Genomic DNA, 19,620 nt, shown 5'->3' on the forward strand with positions numbered 1-19,620 from the left:
GAAATTGCATTAATACAGGAAGCTTTGTACATCCTGTTGAAGTGTTCAGAATTTAATGAAAAACTTGTGGAATATTTTAATGCAGACAGAAGTCAGATTATTTCTAATACTAAGATTATGCTTGCTGTTATTGTGAATTGATAACTCAAGCATAAATATATTAGATTTCAAAATGTAATTTTAGTATTAGCCAACCATAAGTACTCTGACATAGTAACATAATTTGGAAAGAACTGCATTGTGTGGTCAAATTTTTTCTACTACGGGCACCTAACATCCCTATTTATTAAGCCTTATTCTGAAAGTATACTCTTTTAGCTGCATTGCTTCTCCATGGGTAACTCCAAAACCTCATAGGTATCTTTCTGAGAGTAGGGAACCTGGGAACTGTACTGATGCTCAACAAACTTGACAGTCTTGTTTTTCCTAATTCCTAAAGAAGCTGTCAAGGGTACCAATTTCATCATGCACCTATGGCTTAAGGGCATATTTCATTTGCTAGACAAGCAAAACCTTTTAAGTCTGTTTTTTTCTCAGTTTGTTCAAATATACCTATATATATATATATATATATACACAAGTACAGTAAAATTCTGACAAAAATCCAGAAGCTGTAGTTTCAATCTACCTCCTTGCTTCATTGAATGACAATTTGGGACTGGTAGTCAGTGCCGAAAAGGAAGCTTTAGAAAAGTTTAAAATTTGTTTGATAACCCCTGGGGCAGACAGAAGAAAGATTGTTTTAACATTATTGATTCTTTATCAGGTGGAGTAATCATACTGTATGAATGAAGCTGACCAGGAATGCTGACCTCAACCCTGTCCAACCCCCATGACCACCTGTTTGCTTTATGCTCCCTTCTCTCTTTTCAGTAAAATAACAGCCAGAGACATGAGAATTGTTATTTTATTCTTAAAGAGATGGTTACTCCAGCTAAGAACAATCTCCCCCTGTCCTGAAACCCATTAAGTGACCATGGAAGGCAAAGACACTTTTCTCCTCTTCTGCTTGGCAGTAAGAGGTTCAGTAGTCCCAGTCAGGCAGCTGATATATCACTAGGACCATAGACTGATGTCCAGAGATTGATGTTCTCATTCAAGGAGCCTTTGATAAATGAATGGTATCCAAAGCCAGCCCTTTCTCCTTCTTGTTGCTGTGATTGTCAAACAGCTTTAAAGCTTTTCTTTGGCTTGAGAAGCTAAACAGAGTCATGCTTCTTAGGGAAAAGTTCTGTAAAGGGCTTTGCCCTGGATGGAGGAGGGACAGGTTTCCTTTGATGTTTAGCAGCTGGCACTTTCCAGGTGGCTAAACTTCAAAGGCAAGTGTTAGGATCTTTCTCCAACCTGGTCCTCAGTTCTTTGTAGATAGCTAGGCTCATTTAATGTTTCACTTTACTGGAGTTGCTAAATTAGAAGTTGTAAACTCCAGATGGCCTTTTAAATATGTACCATCCTTCTACCCAAGGGGCCTGGTTGCCTGCAGAGCATTGATGAGGCAGGTGGCACCTCCTTCTGAGCAGAAAGAATGTATTTTCAATTCTGACCTCCCATGATCCCAGTAAGTCACATTACTCCAGTTTCTCCTTAGTCTCTCCACTTGTGAAGCATGCATGTCAGTATTTTCATGTCTACCAGGACTGCTGTGAGGCTGCATTTTCTGGAATGCAAAACCAAGTTTCAGATCATCAATCAATAAATAATCTCAGGTTATCACCAATTATAAAAAACCTGTCCCAAATGGTCTGGCTCCCCAAGGGACATTGATAAGAGCTATTAGCTGCAGCTGCTGGTTAAGAGTTGGTAAGCTGGTTTGCTACAAGACCTTGGAGCAAGTAAGGAGTCAAATACGAATTTAATTATCTGAATTTTTTGAACCCTGATCTGTCAAAACTATCAAACGTCAGTGGCAACATCTCTATTGCCTTCGCTAGGAATGAACATGGGCTTGATATTGCTATAGCAAATTTCCATCTCCCTGATACTGAAGTTCTTCTGTCCGGTGAACCAGCTGGCACTTTCAGGTCCAATGATGAATGTGAGATGACTTGAGTCTGTATTTGAGAGTGAACCTGGAGTTAACATGATGATGTTCTCTTCCCTGCTATGAGAGTTATGGACCAAGTCTTTGTATATCCTTGTCTGATCAAACTCTCACAGATTCTCCCGGCATCACTTCTTTGATATGGTCCACAGTCTCAATCACTTTAAGGGCAGAAAATAAGTTTGGCTCACCAAAGTTTTGATCTCAAGCAACTCTTTTTTTTTCTTTTTTTTTTTTTTTAATTAAAACTGCAATTCATATGGAGTTTCAATTGCAGATCTTATCACCCTGAAACATGCAGAAAATCTGAAAATTAACATAAACTTTCCTTCTTTACTCTAGTCAAGATGCAATGCTTAGGATTACCATGCAATTTAACTGCTCATGGGGTGCACAGTTTCTCTTCTTCTGTGTATTGTCACTCTCCATAATGTTCTTTCCTTTTCTGAGGTCATCCATATATATAAAGTTGTAATTCATGTTTAACATTTGGTAATAGCAATTAATATTAACATTTGGTAATAGCAAACAACATTTGACATTACAAAAGAGAAAGCAAGTTTTCATGTTCTGCACATTCTGCTATAAGCTAATGATCAAGCTTAAGAGCCAACATTCTAAAAACTCAATATATTCACAACAGTTTTAAGATGTTTGTCTCTAAGCAAATAACATTCGTAAGTTGTCTTTTTAAAAGATATACATTGGAAATTAAAGCACAATGGTAGCAAATTCATTATTTGTTAAAGCTGAGTCAAAAACAACGCTGGAGATTTCCTAGGTTTAAAGCACTTGAATGTATTAATTCTATTTTTTAAATGTAATCATAATAATTAATCACTGAGTCTTAATCATATACATTCTGCCACCAAAAAGAGATTTAACTCTTCTCCCATCACTCCCGTGTGTGCTGTAGTCTGTATTCAGTCTTTACAGGTGAAAGACTGTGCAGTTTATTCAGGGATATATAGTAGCCTTTGCAGAATTGAAACTATATTATACAGCCTGTTAAATATGTCAACGGTGAAGTAGGTTCGATATTTAGTTAGCTATTTTTAGATGACCAAATTTTTTATCTTTCACTGTTTTAATAAACAGCAAAACTTCTGAAAACTTCATACCTAAAGTAATAACGTGGTAAGAAATCAATAATGTGATACAGGAGATCCTTGAGATAAAAGCGTGTTTCTAATAGAATGTATCTAGAAGTGTTTAAAAAAGCAATCTTGACCATAATATTATTGGATATATCTTCCATTATATCCTATTATGTCGAAAAATACATGCATATCTATATAAATAATTTGTCTTAAGGGGATTTTGAAATGTATGTATATTTAAATGCACCTTTCCTATTTGAATTCTCTTTCCAGCTGAGGTTTACCCCAAAATGTATCACACGTGCTTTTTTCTGGTGACATACATGGCACCATTGTGTCTTATGGTGTTGGCCTATTTGCAGATATTTCGAAAGCTGTGGTGTCGCCAGGTAAGTCACTCAGCATTGGCTCTGTTTGCTTGCTGTTGCGACTGTGTAGATTCCTGTGTACAACCTTTTTTTGTATAAACTCCATGTTTTCACTTAGGGCTGGTTTACAACCACCTTGGATAGGCATTGAGGGGCACTGAAAAGGGAAGGCAGTCAGGCTGAATGTAAAGCCTTCTTACTCATATCTGTGAAGGGCTTAGAAGGAGAGACAGCAAAAGGCAAAAGAAAGATTGATTACAGACAGAAGAAAGAGCTCTGAAATGCTTACTGAAGTACCTTAGGTGACTTTATTTATACTGCTTAAATCTCCTGGAACAGTCAGAAGTTAAGACTGACCTTCTCATTTTGTTATTTTTATTTTATTTTTCCTAATCAGTTTGATAGCAGGTCCAATCTGAACTGGGAGACTGGAATTGCCTGATGTGAAGCTGGCTGTTATCAGTAACATTTGATATAAATCGTTGACAAATAATTGACATGATTTCTAATGCAAACATTAGGGACCTGGGAGTTTGGACTGACAGGAAGCTGAACATGAGCCAGCAGTGTGTCCAGGTGGCCAAGAAGGCCAATGGCATCCTGGCCTGGATCAGGAACAGTGTGGCCAACAGGTCCAGGGAAGTGATTCTTCCCCTGTACTCAGTGCTGGTGAGGCCACACCTGGAGTGCTGTGTCCAGTTCTGGGCCCATCAGTTCAGGAAGGATATTGAGGTGCTGCAGCAGGTCCAGAGAAGAGCAACAAGGCTGGGAAAGGGATTTGAGCACAAGTCCTATGAGGAGAGGCTGAGGGAGCTGGGGTTGTTCAGCCTGGAGAAGAGGAGGCTCAGGGGAGACCTCAGGGGATGACTCTCTACAACTCCCTGAAAGGAGGTTGTAGCCGGGTGGGGGTTGGTCTCTTCTCCCAGGCAACTATCAGCAAGACAAGAGGGCATGGTCTTAAGCTGTGCCAGGGGAGGTTTAGATTAAATATTACGAAGAAATTCTTTACAGAAAGGGTAACCAGGCATTGGAATGGGCTGCCCAGGGAAGTGGTGGATTCTCCATCCCTGGAGGTTTTTAAGATAAGACTGGATGTGGCACTTAGTGCCATGGTCTAGTAACCACGGTGGTAGTGGATCAAGGGTTGGACTTGATGTTCTTGGAGGTCCCTTCCAACCCAGCTGATTCTATGTTTCTATGACATGGTTTTTTAAAACTTCAAATTAAAAATACAGGAAAGAAAACAGGAATACTAAACAAAAAGCCAAAACAACAACAACAAAAACCAAGTAGGCAAACACACAAAGAACATTTGAATTTAAGTGGTAAAAAATTTTTTCAGGAATGCAGAAATGCATTTTGTGGGTATGAACAGTAACCTGTCACACACTAGTCTATGATGCTCTCTGCTGTATTCTGCTTTGTCCAGGATTTATCTGTAGCTGTAGTCCTCTGCTACTGCTGCCCTGTCATTCTGTAAAGGACAATAATTTGTCATTGTAAAGGACGGTAATCTCCTCCTGGTGGAGACACTATGCAAGATATTCCCTCTCAAATGGCTCTAACAATATTCCATCAACGTGTGGGCATGAATCGAAGAATCACAGAATCATAGAATCAACCGGGTTGGAAAAGACCTCTGAGATCATCAAGTCCAACCCTCGATCCACTACCGCTGTGGTTACTAGACCATGGCACTAAGTGCCACATCCAGTCTCATCTTAAAAACCTCCAGGGACAGTGAATCCACCACCCCCTTGGGCAATCCATACCAATGTCTGATTACTCTCTCTGTAAAATTTTTTTCCTAATATTCAACCTAAACCTCCGCTGGTACAGCTTAGGATCATACCCTCTTGTCCTACTGCTGGTTACCTGGAAGAAGAGACCAACCCCCACCTAGCTACAACCTCCTTTGAGGGAGTTGTAGAGAGTGATGAGGTCTCCCCTGAGCCTCCTCTTCTCCAGGCTGAACAACCCCAGCTCCCTCAGCCTCTTCTTATAGGACTGGTGCTTGAGAATCTTTTCTCTCTCACCAGTATGTTTGATACCATCCAAATCTGAGGCTGTCCTGGGCAGGCCATAATACCTACCACATAAGTAGCATTTTTCATGCAGTTGAAATTGATCCATCAGAGAAATCACAAGTAGACTTTAGATTTCTAAATATACATATGATAAAAGTAAAAATCAAATGTTATACTGACAGAATGTATGTCTTGCAAATAAATAAAGAATAGGGAATACCAAATCCACTTTAAGGCATTTTGCTATCATCTATACATCATAAGAGCAATTATTCTCACTTCTAATCAGATTAGGTTAAACTAGAATTGCTGTTTATCGTGCTCTTTAAATTATTATTTTTGTTTTTAATTTCTTACATTAATGAGATTAAATAACAAGATAGCTTGAAGGTAAAATTTAACCTTTACAATTTGAAGGGACCTTTCACCAGAACGAAGGATTTCCCTGTGTGGTTTTGTAATTAAGTTCAGTCTGACATAGCTCTAATATGCTCTGCCTTGCTGAATCTGTCCTGTATCACTCAATGACTTTACCACCATATTCCCTCTTAACCTTCTCTTCTATACTTTCTTTACAATCTATCTCCTCTCTCAAGCTTTTAACTAAGTAAATTAACGCAAACCACTTGTTCTTAACCTGCATGTACCTTGAAAATGCTGGTTCAGATTCAGAGCAGAAGTTGAATGACTGAAAACCAATCTCTTTTGTTGGGTTGCCCCATTCCCCCCCAGTTGTGTTAGCTGGTCTATTTCTTCTTCACAGTGTTTCTTCTCCCTATGCATCTTGCATGCTGTCAAGGTTAGGATGATCCTTTATTTTTCAGTGGCAAAAAGATAAATACTACTATAGACTTAGTGCTATCAACTGTACCAAATTACAGATGTCTCTTTGCCTGGCATAGATGATAGCACTATGTGTAAGAGGCTGCACTAAGTGAAATTAAAGCCACGGCACATCTATTATTAACTGTGACTTGGCTGCAGGCATCAGACATTTTTCTAAGTGCAGCAGGTGTGCTGTAATCAGTCATGTAGTACAAATGAATCTAGTGTTCTAAATGTATTCTTTGATAATAGTTTCAATTAAGAAATCATGCTGTTTACCAGAACTTCAGTTAAATGTAATGATCCGATTGCAAGGTACAATAAGCCTTACAGATGTATGTGATAGAAAAACCACAACAAAAGGAAGATGTTTTCTACGTCTTAAACTTTTTCTAAAGGTTCTTTTTTAAAATGTAGTGTGTCATGCGTGAAAATTTTCAGATGAAAGAAGTTAAGATATTTACTAATTATTGTAACCAAAACTTTGTGTACTAGCTCTTAAAATTTCTGATTGTGTATTTCAAGCAGATCTTTGAACATAAGCTTTACAATCGTTGAATTAATGATTCACCTTTGTAAAGACAAGAACAATTATGCAACAACTACTGAGGATTTTGACTAATTTATTTTAATTGTTAGCAAGGAAGTAGTGACTTAGAAGGCTATATTCTCTTGTGGATTTTAAGTAGGTTAAAAGTAACTTTGGAACAAATAAATAAGACTGAATGGAGTTACAATGAAAGTGTTGATACACCATTTGCTTTAAGTTCCAAGTCTGCTTCAATTTACTGACGTCCAAATGCATTGACACTAAAGCTTACTTGTATTAATGACTAGGAACTCTACCCATTTTCATTTTTGTAGTTGAAATATACCCTTCCAATCTTTACAAGTTGGTATTATATTTGAGAGATTTCCTTTCATTATAAACCCCTTGATAATTATTTGAGGGGATAGAGAAAAGGTGCACAAGAAAATAGCTGTCATTTAGTACCTGTTTGGACACAGCTAATAGGCTTTTAGTAAAACATTGAAATTATACAAATTCTCCACAATTATCTCTATAACTGATTCATTACAAAAAAAAGGAAATATATACATTATGCTCCCATATGTATACTTGTACATACCTAATCATAGAAATATTTATCTTGGAAAATACCCTCAAGATCACTGAGTCCAACCATAAACCTAACACTGCCAAGTCTATCACTAAACCACGTCCCTAAGTGCCACATCTACATGTCTTTTAAATACCTCCAGAGATGGTGATTTCACCCCCTCCCTGGGCAGCCTGTTCCAATGCTTGACAACCCTTTCCATGAAGATGTTTTTCTCAAATTGGATAATATCCAATCTAAGCCTCCCCTGACACAACTTAAGTGAATTTCTTCTCATTCTGTCTTGTAATACATGAATGTATGTTTACATAAATAAATATTTGTAAATCTTTCCATATACACACATACACATGCACACACACTTCTGAAGTGTAATGCTCCTTAAATGGTACTGCTATCCATCTGTGGGTATATAGTTTTTTGGGGGTGGGGTTTTGTCCTGATAATATTCTTGCTGTATTATTTCTCTATTGGTGTAACAGTAGCAAAGCCCAGGTGTATGCCAGGTAAAGACTGAGGAAGAATGGGCTCTTTCAGAAAGGTTCTCAATACAAACTCCTGAAAAGTTAGCAATTTATATATAGTACAGGGAGACTGCACATTGTATACAGTCTTAACTTTGATCATCTCTTGCTAATAAAGACTGCTCAAATAACAGAAAAGACCCTTCTACCTGCTCATACAGGTACAAACCAAGTACAGGGTCATGTCTAACTTTTCTGTAGAAACAGACACAATTTGGAGCCAAGATAATGTTTATCTTCTTCTAAATTGTATCTATCTACAATGAAAGCTGATCACTGATTTCTTCAAGTGAATCTTTGACATAATCAGAAGGGAGAGATTTGGCTGAATTTCTTTGCTTTCACCTCCCGTTCTTGATAGAATATGGTTACTCAGTATGATTGAAAAGGGACAAAAAAAGCTTCTGATTCAAAGCTAGAAGAACGGTATATCAAAGTATACCTGAAAAGCCAGAATCAGAATCTTAGACAGTGTTTTATCTCAGCAGAGCATGGCAAAGACACACTGCAGTACTACACCCCACAGCTAAGTAGAGTAAATCCCTTGCATTAGGACAGACATGCAGTTGTGAAGCTGATAACTGCTGATTTCAGCTGAATGAGTGGAACCCACAGCAGAAGCGCAAGGGGCTCTGTTAGGCTCTTTAAGTCCATAGATACCTCAGTTAAAAAAAAAAAAAATTATAGCCTATCTCCCAATCTGCTGCATTGATTTCTTGATAATTACAAACTAATTTTGCCAAAAAGTTCCAATAGCTGTAAATCAGGTTTGATGGTGCACATAAATGCTAAATTAAGGGCTTGTCCATGCAAGGAAGATATTCACACACAAAACCCCCAACAAATAAACAAAAAAACTACAACCAACCAAAAATACCCCCAAACCAAAACCACCAAAACCCCAACATAATAGCTTTCTACAACAATTTTGAATGTGCATACTTTTTAGTTTACTTTTTTTTCCTGAAATAAATATCAAAAATTTCATTCTTTTCTGGTCAGTTTGTGTGGATAAGCCCATTTTTAAAAAAATATTACAGTGTGAATTTTGCAGATACTTTTAAACATGAAACATTATTAAACATGAAATGTCACTAGTCACCCCACACAAAATTGCACTATCCATAAATAAAACTATTATCTACTTATATTATTATATATTATATTATATAACTATTATTATTATTTCTAGCCAAAAGGTTTTCACACTGTATAGCATTGAACACATTATAAATGTAATGGTAATAGAATTCTCTGAGAAAGTTCTTGCTATCTATAGTCTTTCATTTGGCTGCAGGCAGGAAGTAATTTTGAAGAACTGAAGCAATATTGTTTTATTTGGCTTGTTTTATGTGAGGGTACAGAAAACAAAAACCGAGATTTTTTTTTTTTAATAGTATGGTGCTACATTTACCCATTGCAAAATGACTTTGATGAACTTAATTGTTCCTATGTCTTAGCATTTTTCCATGATTTCCCTCTGTTCATTACCATATATGCATATATCCTGTATATTCAGTTTTTAAGAACTTTGCAGGGAGATCCACACTTCAGCTGTGATTTCTTTAGCTACTTCATTGTCATCCAAGTTGTATGTGTGGAAGTTTTATGGCACTTATAGCTCTGCAGGCTTTAAATCCTTGTTTTCCAATGCTGAACAGTTGTTTAGGATATTCTAGCAGCATATTAATGGGATAAACTATTCTGCTATGCAACAAAACACTTAATATAGAACTTTATAGCAACATAATTTCAGCAATAGGGTTGGTAAGTGTGGTCTGAAGACACAAGCAAGGCAAGGTATGTGGGAAGGAAAGAAAATTTTAGTACATCAGTTTATATTTGTATAAACCACAATTTTTATGCAGTTCTAGTGTGTCTGAAATTGAGTTTGTTTCTTGCAGCTACGCCAATTAATTTAATTAAAAACTCCTATTTATCCCTGTGAGCTTACCTTGTGTATTTGAACATGTCTATTTTTCTTGTTATATCTACATATCAGTTTTACAAATGTTTTTCAAAATGTCCCTTTTTTTTTTTTCTTTCTTAGATCCCAGGAACTTCTTCTGTTGTTCAGAAAAAATGGAAGCCTCTGCAGCCCTCAGCACAGCCTCGAGGGCTGGGACAATCAACAAAGTCAAAGATTAGTGCTGTGGCAGCTGAAATAAAGCAGATTCATGCAAGAAGGAAAACAGCACGTATGCTAATGGTTGTCCTCCTGGTTTTTGCACTTTGTTATCTACCAATTAGCATCCTCAATGTCTTGAAAAGGTAAAGTTTATCCCAAAATGTAAACACTTGGTGCAGCTTTCTATCTAAAAACAATCCTCTATTATGAGATTCCTTTTATTCTGGCAAATACTTTTAAAGGATAAGCTTACTTACTGCTCAATAAAGAAATGGAAAATAAGTACACAATTGCAAGAAAATATATGTAATCTATCCATAGTACTTAAACTAAAGGCTGGATTGTAGAACCCTTATTAGCAAGCTCTTCCTCATGAAAATGCTCTAGCCTATCTCCTCATTAAACCTTGTTATTTACATGGGATTACAGCTTGGTGGCTGTAAATACACCCATGGAAATGCAGTTACCTAAAGCAGCAGCTGAAGGTTAGCAGCAGAGTGTAGTGTTGTGGCTTGGCTCCAAGGACTGTGAAATTCTGGGTTCAAATGTAAGGCCCTCATGCACAATTTTTAGACCTTAGGCCAGCCCTTTCAGTTAGCCTGAAATTGTTTTTCTGTGATACTGCAAATATGTCATCAGAGATAAAATTAGGTTAGAAGTTGTAAAATTTTTTTATAAGATTTCTAATTCAATATAGCCTTATGAAGCTGAATTTTCCTTTTTTATCCTTTTTTCTCATGTTCATTTGGTATATAATGGTGTACACTCTTGTTTTTCATACAGTGCCTGATAGGCAGGCTTTGGTAAAATTACATCTCGTGAGCCCTCTGGAATACCAATAAACAACTGCATATAGCAGAAGATTTGAATATCCTAAAAAATAACCAGCCTGTTATTTGTGCTTTTTTATTGGAATATTATTGGAACATTTTAGAATTTAAGGAATAGTTTCAATGCTTAAATACATCCCACTCAATTCTGGCCTTTTCCTGTGGCCTAATTTAAGTACTTTTCACTCTCATGTCTTGGTAGGAAATGTGGAGAGAAAGAATTATTTCCAGAATGCTGTTCAGTAACCTACGACCTGAAATAGAGGAACTACACAGGCTGCCTCAACAGCAGAGTAGGACCAGAGTTAGATTTTCACTGAAATGGCAAAAGTGAGGTGTGAGGAATCTGGAAAATACTGATTTCTCTGGAGGACAGAAGCTGCTACTGTAGCCTCAGGGTTGGGGACGGTTACATGCGTTTTCAGTCCCTATTTATTGGAGAGTAGGCCTAGAGCCAGGAACTTCAGTGACATGAGTAGATCAAAAGCAACTTTTCCCATCTTTCCTTGGCTTATCTGACATCAGATGACTTTGGTTACTTGGCAGAAAAGTTGTGTATCTGCACCATAGCAAAGTAAAGTCCTGATGGTCTCTGCTGTGCTAAACCACCAAGACAGGAGGCTGAGGGTTGGGGAGAGGACTTTATTCTCTCAAGAAAGAGAATACTGTTGAATCAGCTTTTCTGTGATACCACGAATAGGTCATCAGAGACAAAATTAGGCTAGAAGTTGTAAAATATTTTTGTATGATTTCTAGTTTTGCAATCTTTCAGGCTTGCTTTTCTCTTTCTGTAGGGTTTTGGGGATGTTTAATCATGCTGACGACAGAGAAACTGTGTATGCCTGGTTCACATTCTCACACTGGCTTGTATATGCAAACAGTGCAGCCAATCCTATTATTTATAACTTCCTCAGTGGTAAGTTACAGTTACCTAGAATTCAAGTTTAACGTATAGTTTGAATGTAATGAGCCATAGCAAATAAGATTAATGACTGTGTAACATCAGCTCAGCTCCTCCGTGGGAGCTAGACTCTCTTCCTGGAACAAGTTGCCTGAAGTATCCCATTACCTTCAGGCTATCTACCTATAACTAACCTGGACAATGCCAGGGCCTGAGTCCAAGTGCTGGAATATGACTGTCCATGACATTAATTTGGTAGAGAAGTTCCTGGCATAACTTTGATCTGAAACAATTACTGTTGCACTAAACACTCCCTGGATACAGTCTGGGAGGTAGCACAACCTGGGGGCTGTCCCCAGCCAGCATGTTGTATGTAGGTATTGGAGTTTGGAGACTGTGAGTCTTTAATAGTACTTGCATGACCAGACTGTGCCAACTAGGTTCAAGGCCAAAGAACCAGCCAGGATGCTGTTTACTTACTAGTACAGTTTTATTTTGGTTCGTATTTGTATCATTTGGCTATGGAGAGTAAAATCAGGGCCTAAACTGTATTGCAGCTAAAGCTGCAAAGGATCTAAAGCTGTATTGAAGCTAAATAGAGGGAGGCAAAACTATGTTGATTCTCACTACACATTAGCCCACTGTAATTTTTTTGTGGTGTGTAGTGTGAGGATAATCTAAACAATTTCCTCTGAGCCCCAAAAGCAGACTAATGGGCTGTTGAACACTTTGAATCTTCTTTTCAAATATATTAATGGTGAAACACAAATTAGCCATGCTCTCTCATTTCACATGTCAAGTAATGATTCAATCGTTTAAGTCTATGATTGCTCAATTAATTTTTTGTTATATATTTAATTAACCAACAGACTACCTATGTCATGACTCCATTAATCATTCTAGTTTGTCCATTCTGTCTACCCAAGAATAATTCAGTCTTCACAGCACACCTCACATATCTTCTTAGAAAGGTTATCTTTCTTCTATCTTTCTTCAAGATGATGAAATTGTGATTTCCTACTTCTACCTGAGAAGAGCGTCTGGGTGATTTGAGCTAATTTTGCTTTAGATAGCTCCTTTTTTTTTCTAATCTATGAAGTTGGATGAAATGTGGTTTATAGTACAGTTTTTTTTCATGAGTCCTTTTTATGATTGACAGGAAAATTCAGAGAAGAATTTAAAGCAGCATTTTCCTGTTGCATCTTTGGCAGCCACCATGACGAACGGTTCACCAGAGGTCATGCCAGTACAGAGAGTCGGAAGTCCTTGACCACCCAGATCAGCAATTTTGATAATGTTTCAAAACTTGCAGAACACGTTGTATTGACCAACATAAATACAATCCCATCAAATGGTACTGCACCTATTACCTGCTCTTACTGTACTTGTCCCTATGTCTTTTGATCCTGTGGAAGTAAAATCTAATTGTCCATACAAAAGTATTTGGATATGAACACACAGAGAGAAAAAGGGGTTTACAATTAAGGACTGACTATAATAAAAGTAAATTATAGGAAATGTTTTATAGAATATACTACAACTTCGGTTATATATTGATGAAACAAAATTTCATCACATTAATTTCAAAAGCTGTGGTCCAGTTGAGGAGGGGATAAAGTAATCATATTCTATATAAATATTTTCTTTGCATCCCTACTTCCTTTAGACTCCTAATTAAATAAAGAAAAATTGCCTGAAAGTATGAAAATCATCTTCCCTGTCATTGGAATTTGTTTATAAGCAGCTATATTCTATTCTGAGCTAATTATCGGAAATTGTGGTATATTTCATGACAAAGATTTTAACCAAAATTGTGTGTACAGGTTGAAATACCTGCATGTCCTTTACTATTTCAAATTATCTGCTTAGCATGCATTCTGTTGTGAGTTAGGCTGATCAAATAAGAAATTCACATTAATTTATTTTCCAAAATTTTATGTTCTTTTTTCTGTTGGGTAGGTTATTGCATGTGTTCAGGAACAGCTGGGAAGCCACTTTCACTTACTACGGAGGAAATGTTTATTTTTTTCCCTGAATTCAATAGTATTGCCTATATGTATGGCACAAGCAAAGTTACAACCAGGAAACCCAGATGAACGTGTACCAGTAGATTGTTTTATCTTTTGTCTCCTATTTATTATAATTATCTTCTCTCTGCCTGTCCTGTGCTCATGGCAGGGGGGTTAGACTAGGTGGTCTTTAAAGGTCTTTTCCAACCCAAACTATCAATGATTCCATGACTGACTTGTACACAGGAAACCGTAGTGCTCTGCTGGTCACAGTGGCAGCTGGATAAGGAACCACAGGGCAATTTATCAAACAGTGCATATTAAATAAGTAGTAGTAGAATATTAAAATGTTTAAAAGTAAAAAAAAAATAAATAAATCAAGGTTTATGCATTAGAAATGCCCTTAGTCTTCACTTAAAATTTGCAAATGCAATTTTGAACAATTTCTGGAAGACCATTTTGTTAATAGACCATCACCTGCATTGTGTCCAGAGAGTGACAATCAGAGGATGAGTCAGTCAGCTACCTAATACAAACAGTAAAACGATCTTAGAATCTTTTTTTTTTCTACAGACATCCCAGCTGTGCTCAACCCATCAAAATCAATGGAACTGCATCTCCACATACCAGGAATGAACATGACTTCAAACATAGATGAAGCCATGACAGTTTCTGCAGAAGACACTCTCAACACAGAGAATGTAGAGTGGGATAAATTCATCCCTAGCATAACGAAACTTACCTCGATGGAGTTACAGCAAGGATGACTTTGGCTCAATACACTACAAGCACCAGAGAGTGGCACATGCTTTTAGGTGTGATACAGACTACAACAACTGGACAAAGGGATTCCTTCAAAATAACTGCCTATTCTATTTTTTCTCAGTCTTATAGAAACCTACTTACCTCAGTATGAGCTAAAGAACACGTCTTTACAAGTCTTTTTAAAGATTGTATTGTATCATACTTTGTAAATACTGTAGATATTTATTTTTATATATTTTAGATGCTGTGGAACGTTCTAAAATGTATCATATAAAGAAATCTAAATATTTGAAAAAAGTCTCAAACATCATTTATTTATATCCTCTTTCTATAAATTATTTCTATAAATTCTATGTTCATTATGGATCTTTCACTTCAGATTGATTTTGCGAGAGTCCACATTACTTTTCCAAGCACAGACATGCTTCTGAAGTGTGAACCCAAAGTGCTGAAAGTCACAGATGTTTTCATAAATTTACACTAAAAGCCTTTCTTTTTTTCTGCAGACTTGAGTGCCTAAAAAGTAACTATCTAAATAAAACTTACGTGATGCTCAATGGTGCTATAGGCTCAAAATTCCTGCTCAGGCCAATAGGAATAAGAAGTGTCAGCACCCCTGAAGGACAGCACATTTTAACTTTTGTAGCTCATTTTAGTCCATAATATCTGCAAGTGTTGTTCCAGAAGATCTCTGAAGATCTTTAGAAAACATTGGTTATCTTTCTTGTTTTCTTGATTTCTCTCTCAACTGCCATTTGATACTAAAATTAAAAACATACAATCAATTAACAAATCTATATGCCAAGAAAATGTTGACTTTTTCAACAATTGAAATAAAATATTTATCTCTGGAAATTATAGAGGTGATATCTCTTTGGACTGATAGATAAAGCACTCACTCATACATTTTCCAATTATGGGATAATCTCCCTGGCCTGGGGCTTCCTACTATGTATTGCAATTTTTCTTTTAAAGGATGGTGCATCACTGGAGACTTAGTCTACTAGATGAATGTGGCCTATGGGTTAGAAAAAGGCTAATCTGTCAGAATTACCCTGTGGTACTACTCTTGCTTTTCAGTTCAGATTTTTCAAAAGAAAGGGTAAGATGGGAGGGAGGAATTGTTTTTCCCTAAAAACCATTTGACATAGAAAAAAGTCTAGCGTATTCAAATGTTTCTACAAAGCCAACTATTCACAGACTAGATGTTATTTGAATAACTTATGTAAATATTTTTTCTAGGTTTTGCTTTGATCTAATGTCATGCAATGTATTATCTATCATGGCAGCTATAGTTTTATGAAGTGCTTAATCACTTTATGTTTTAGCCTCCCCCAACAGCTGTTTTACTTGACATTGTTGCAAATGCTCCATGTTTACATTGGTGTTGAAAGAAAAAAATTGCATTTGTTTATATATTAAAGTTTTCTATTAAAAGAGAAAAAGGAGAATATTCTTTTTCAATTAAAAAAATAATGAGAAATATCTAAATGGAAAGAATGTTTAAATATCAAATAAAATAATAGGAATTCCTATATTTCTCTGTATAAGCTTCATGTTTGAGTATAGCTATTATGTCAATGTTATTTCAAGAAATTATTTTACTTTGTCTCTTCCAAGAATAGAAAACCCAAATAATTGTGAAAAGCACAGCAGGATTTAGTTTTATAGCTATTGCAGTTCCTTTACCATTAAAAAGCTATTTTTGCTCTTCAACCACAGATAATATAGAATTCTTAAAATGGGAAACAAGATATACTTTTTTCTATGTAATTTGAACTGATTGAAGAAACAGCTGTTGAATTAAAACATTACAGAAATAGGAAAATTGAATTTGAAAAGTCCTCTAAGTTTTTCTTCCGTTTTCATATAAGTAAGTAAAAATTTAAAAAAAATAATTAAAACTAGTAATCTAGATGCAAAATTATTATCATCAATCATTTATTTGAGCTATAAAATGTCAGTTAAGCCCAAATTTTGGAAGGCTACACTTTAAGTTCAGAAAACGTATTTTTAGCTTTTCCTTGAAGAAAGAATGCAGAAAGTACCTGGTTATCCAAGAAAACTTGGACAGCATAGAAAGGGAGTAGGTATACTTTTCAAACACAAAAGGTCACAGGTCACACATAAAAGACCAGCAAAATTCTTATGCCTTGTCAGGTGTGTTGCTCAGATCCCTGTGAGATTAACAGGAAGGGAAAGGGTACAGTATTTCTCACCTGGGCCAGGACATAAGGAACTAAAACAACAATGTTAGTGATACTCATAGAAAAGTCCTAATTAGCATCTTTCTAACGGGGGGGTGAACACCACCTGCCAACACAACCTGTCTTCTTTTTGTTGCTACCTTAATGACAGTGGGATAAATTGTCTTAGTTAAGTTGGTTCTGAGGCAGTTTTAGGCTCTTGCAGGTCTTCTGTGCCATCTTAGAAATGGAAGTTCTGGCCTTAATTTTCTCTTTTGTAACAGAAAATGTCTCTTTTGTTCTCTTTTTTCTCTTTTCTTGTTTTCACTTAGATCTCCAAAATTAAAATATTCCAACATTTTTAGGAATTTCTTTTAGCCATAACTTTAACTTAACAGTAGTTTTTATGTGGAGAAAATAAATAAAAAATGAGACATTAACAAATGATTCTGGGTGTTCCTCTGGACAGTTTTTGTTGAGTAAATAGCATATCTTTCAGATACAAATTATACAAACAGAACTTATCTAAGATTTGAAATTCTAAGGATAGCTGTAGAGTGTTAACTAAGGACTGGGAACTTCCACGGTTATCAAGCTAAAAATTGGTTAAATATGGTTATCAAGAGAAAGATTTGGTTATTTTAATGAAAAGACTTTTCATTCAAAAATTTCTGGATTCTATGAAATAAGTATTTTTCATGCAAATATTCATGTTGTTATTTCTTTAGTTTTACAAAATTTGAGAACTACCTGGACTTTTTCTTCTTTAGCTCTGATATGTTTTCAGGCACCATTTCATTGCAAAGACTCCATAGGCATTTGAAAATCTGTTGACTTCTTGTGTATAGTAGTGGTAGGGGGTTCTTTGCCAGTTTTAGGGCCTTTTACTCCAGAAAGATCTAAATATTTGGATACATTTAAAATATTAATCAGATGTATTTCTTTTTTAATTAAAATAATCACGGGGAGAAATAAACCCAATAGTAAGCAGTAGTTATTAATGGAGATAGAAACGGCAGTGAGAAGAGAGGGTAAGATTTTAAGAGCAATATGGAATGTAATGCCCTTTGCATGTGAAACAAATTAAAGCATCTTAAAGGAAATTCTGGACTTCTTATCCATCAGAAGAAAAAAGGTGAAGAATGAGCATTTCTTATCCAGTGTAAAAATACTGAAAATTATCTGAAAGCTGAATCTTAATTGGGTTTTATTGCCTCTAGCTGTTTTGATATTCTAATATTTCCACTGGCAGGTTAGAAGCACAGAAATGGAGTTCTCATGCCATTGTTTCTGCTCGGCCACAGCAGCAGTGAACATGGAGTTTAAATCACAACATATTTGTTTCTGCAGATATAAATTGTTGTGCCACGGTCATTTTTGTACTTTGACTCTCAACATATTTCACAGCCTTGGAGGTCTGATATCTTGACCTGTTTCCTATTTTCCTGTTGTCAATGTAGTGACAAGCTTGTGTCCTGCAGTCACAATGAGTGCAAGATAATATCTCCTTCTCTCCACCACCAAAAAGGCTTTTTTTCCCTCTTCATCTGGACTGCATAGAGGGTACCATCTTGTTCTCTGATATTATCAAAATTGTTTATATTAAAAATCCATGGTATTAACCTGGCAAGTGCTTTATAGCACGGAAAGTACACTAAATATTAGCTTAACTCAGCCCTCACTGTATGATAACATACTGCTGCATGTTATTATGGTTGAAGGCCAAGGTAGCTCTCAAATTGAAAATTTGTCTCAAAGCTAAAATTATATTCATCTCTCAGACCGTTCCTTCTACTTCTACAGGTTTTTCTGTGGCTGTTGGATATACTGGGTGAGGTAAGATGTATTGAATATGATTTTAAAACAAACAAATATTTAGCAATTTTGTCATTAGGAGTTTAAATAAATAATGCAATAAAATAAATAAGCTAAAAAATCGTGTTAGAAATAAGATTATATGCAACACTGAATTTTCCTGAGCTAAACAAAAAATAAGCAAAATCTGGACTTGGGTTTGTCAATAGGCACAGGATTTCAACCACTATATCTCTTTGACAGATAACCTGAAAGTTCCATTATGGCTTTTTGTTTTAAGCATTCAAGGACCAAATCCAGTTAAAAGTGTTCTGTAGTGAAAATAAGATTCATGAGTAGCATGGAGAAATCAATAGAGATCTGTTGTTTCCTCCTCCTCTCAGGGCAAAAGCAAAGAGCACACACTGAAGCCAGCAGGTGTATGATTGCATGCATTATGGTTGATTTATTTTTTATTAAGTACTAAGTCAGCTACTGACTATTGTATGGCAAACTGTTTTTGATGTATTTTAGTGAAACTCCTGAAGTTAGACTCACAATCCAGTCTAGATCCAGACTCAGAATCCAGTCTGGATCTAGACTAACAACTGGTTAGTTGTTCCCCTGGTCTGAGTCTTAACATGTTCCACAGGTCTTCCTTCTCCTTAACAGATCACGGTCCTATTCCACACCTGAGACGAAAACAAACAAATTCACTTCTAAAACGTGTTGAAAAGTTCTTGCAGCAGATGATCGGACACAGCAACAGGCATTTTCTAAAGAGCTTACAGGCAGCAGCCAGACTCGCTCTGTTAGTTTCTCTGGAAATCAAGTGAGAACTGAACGCGGACGGAGTGCCACATCCCGTGGAAAATACCACAGTCCCCCGGCCCGGCGGCGGCGGGCGGAGTGCGAGGCGCGGCTGTGGCGGGGCGGGCGGGGCGCTGTGCCCGGCGCGGGGCTCAAGGGGCGGCGCCGCTCCCGCACCTGCCGCCGGCGCG

General features: G+C 36.6%; 1 protein-coding gene across 2 annotated transcripts in view; it reads left to right on the forward strand.

Moving 5' to 3' along the window:
• Positions 1-16,063, forward strand: part of HCRTR2 (hypocretin receptor 2) — a 35,344-nt gene extending 19,281 nt beyond the window's left edge. For both annotated transcript variants that reach the window (XM_027645131.1, XM_027645132.1), the window contains exons 4-8: positions 3,415-3,530; positions 10,057-10,277; positions 11,759-11,880; positions 13,025-13,219; positions 14,448-16,063. In XM_027645131.1, coding sequence (XP_027500932.1) covers positions 3,415-3,530; positions 10,057-10,277; positions 11,759-11,880; positions 13,025-13,219; positions 14,448-14,641 — 848 coding nt within the window. In that variant the 3' untranslated portion in view covers positions 14,642-16,063. The remainder of the gene's footprint in view (positions 1-3,414; positions 3,531-10,056; positions 10,278-11,758; positions 11,881-13,024; positions 13,220-14,447) is intronic.
• The last annotated feature ends 3,557 nt before the right edge of the window (positions 16,064-19,620 follow it).

This window comes from Corapipo altera, unplaced genomic scaffold, assembly GCF_003945725.1.
Source record: "Corapipo altera isolate COAL_440 unplaced genomic scaffold, ASM394572v1 2, whole genome shotgun sequence".
Taxonomy (NCBI): domain Eukaryota; kingdom Metazoa; phylum Chordata; class Aves; order Passeriformes; family Pipridae; genus Corapipo; species Corapipo altera.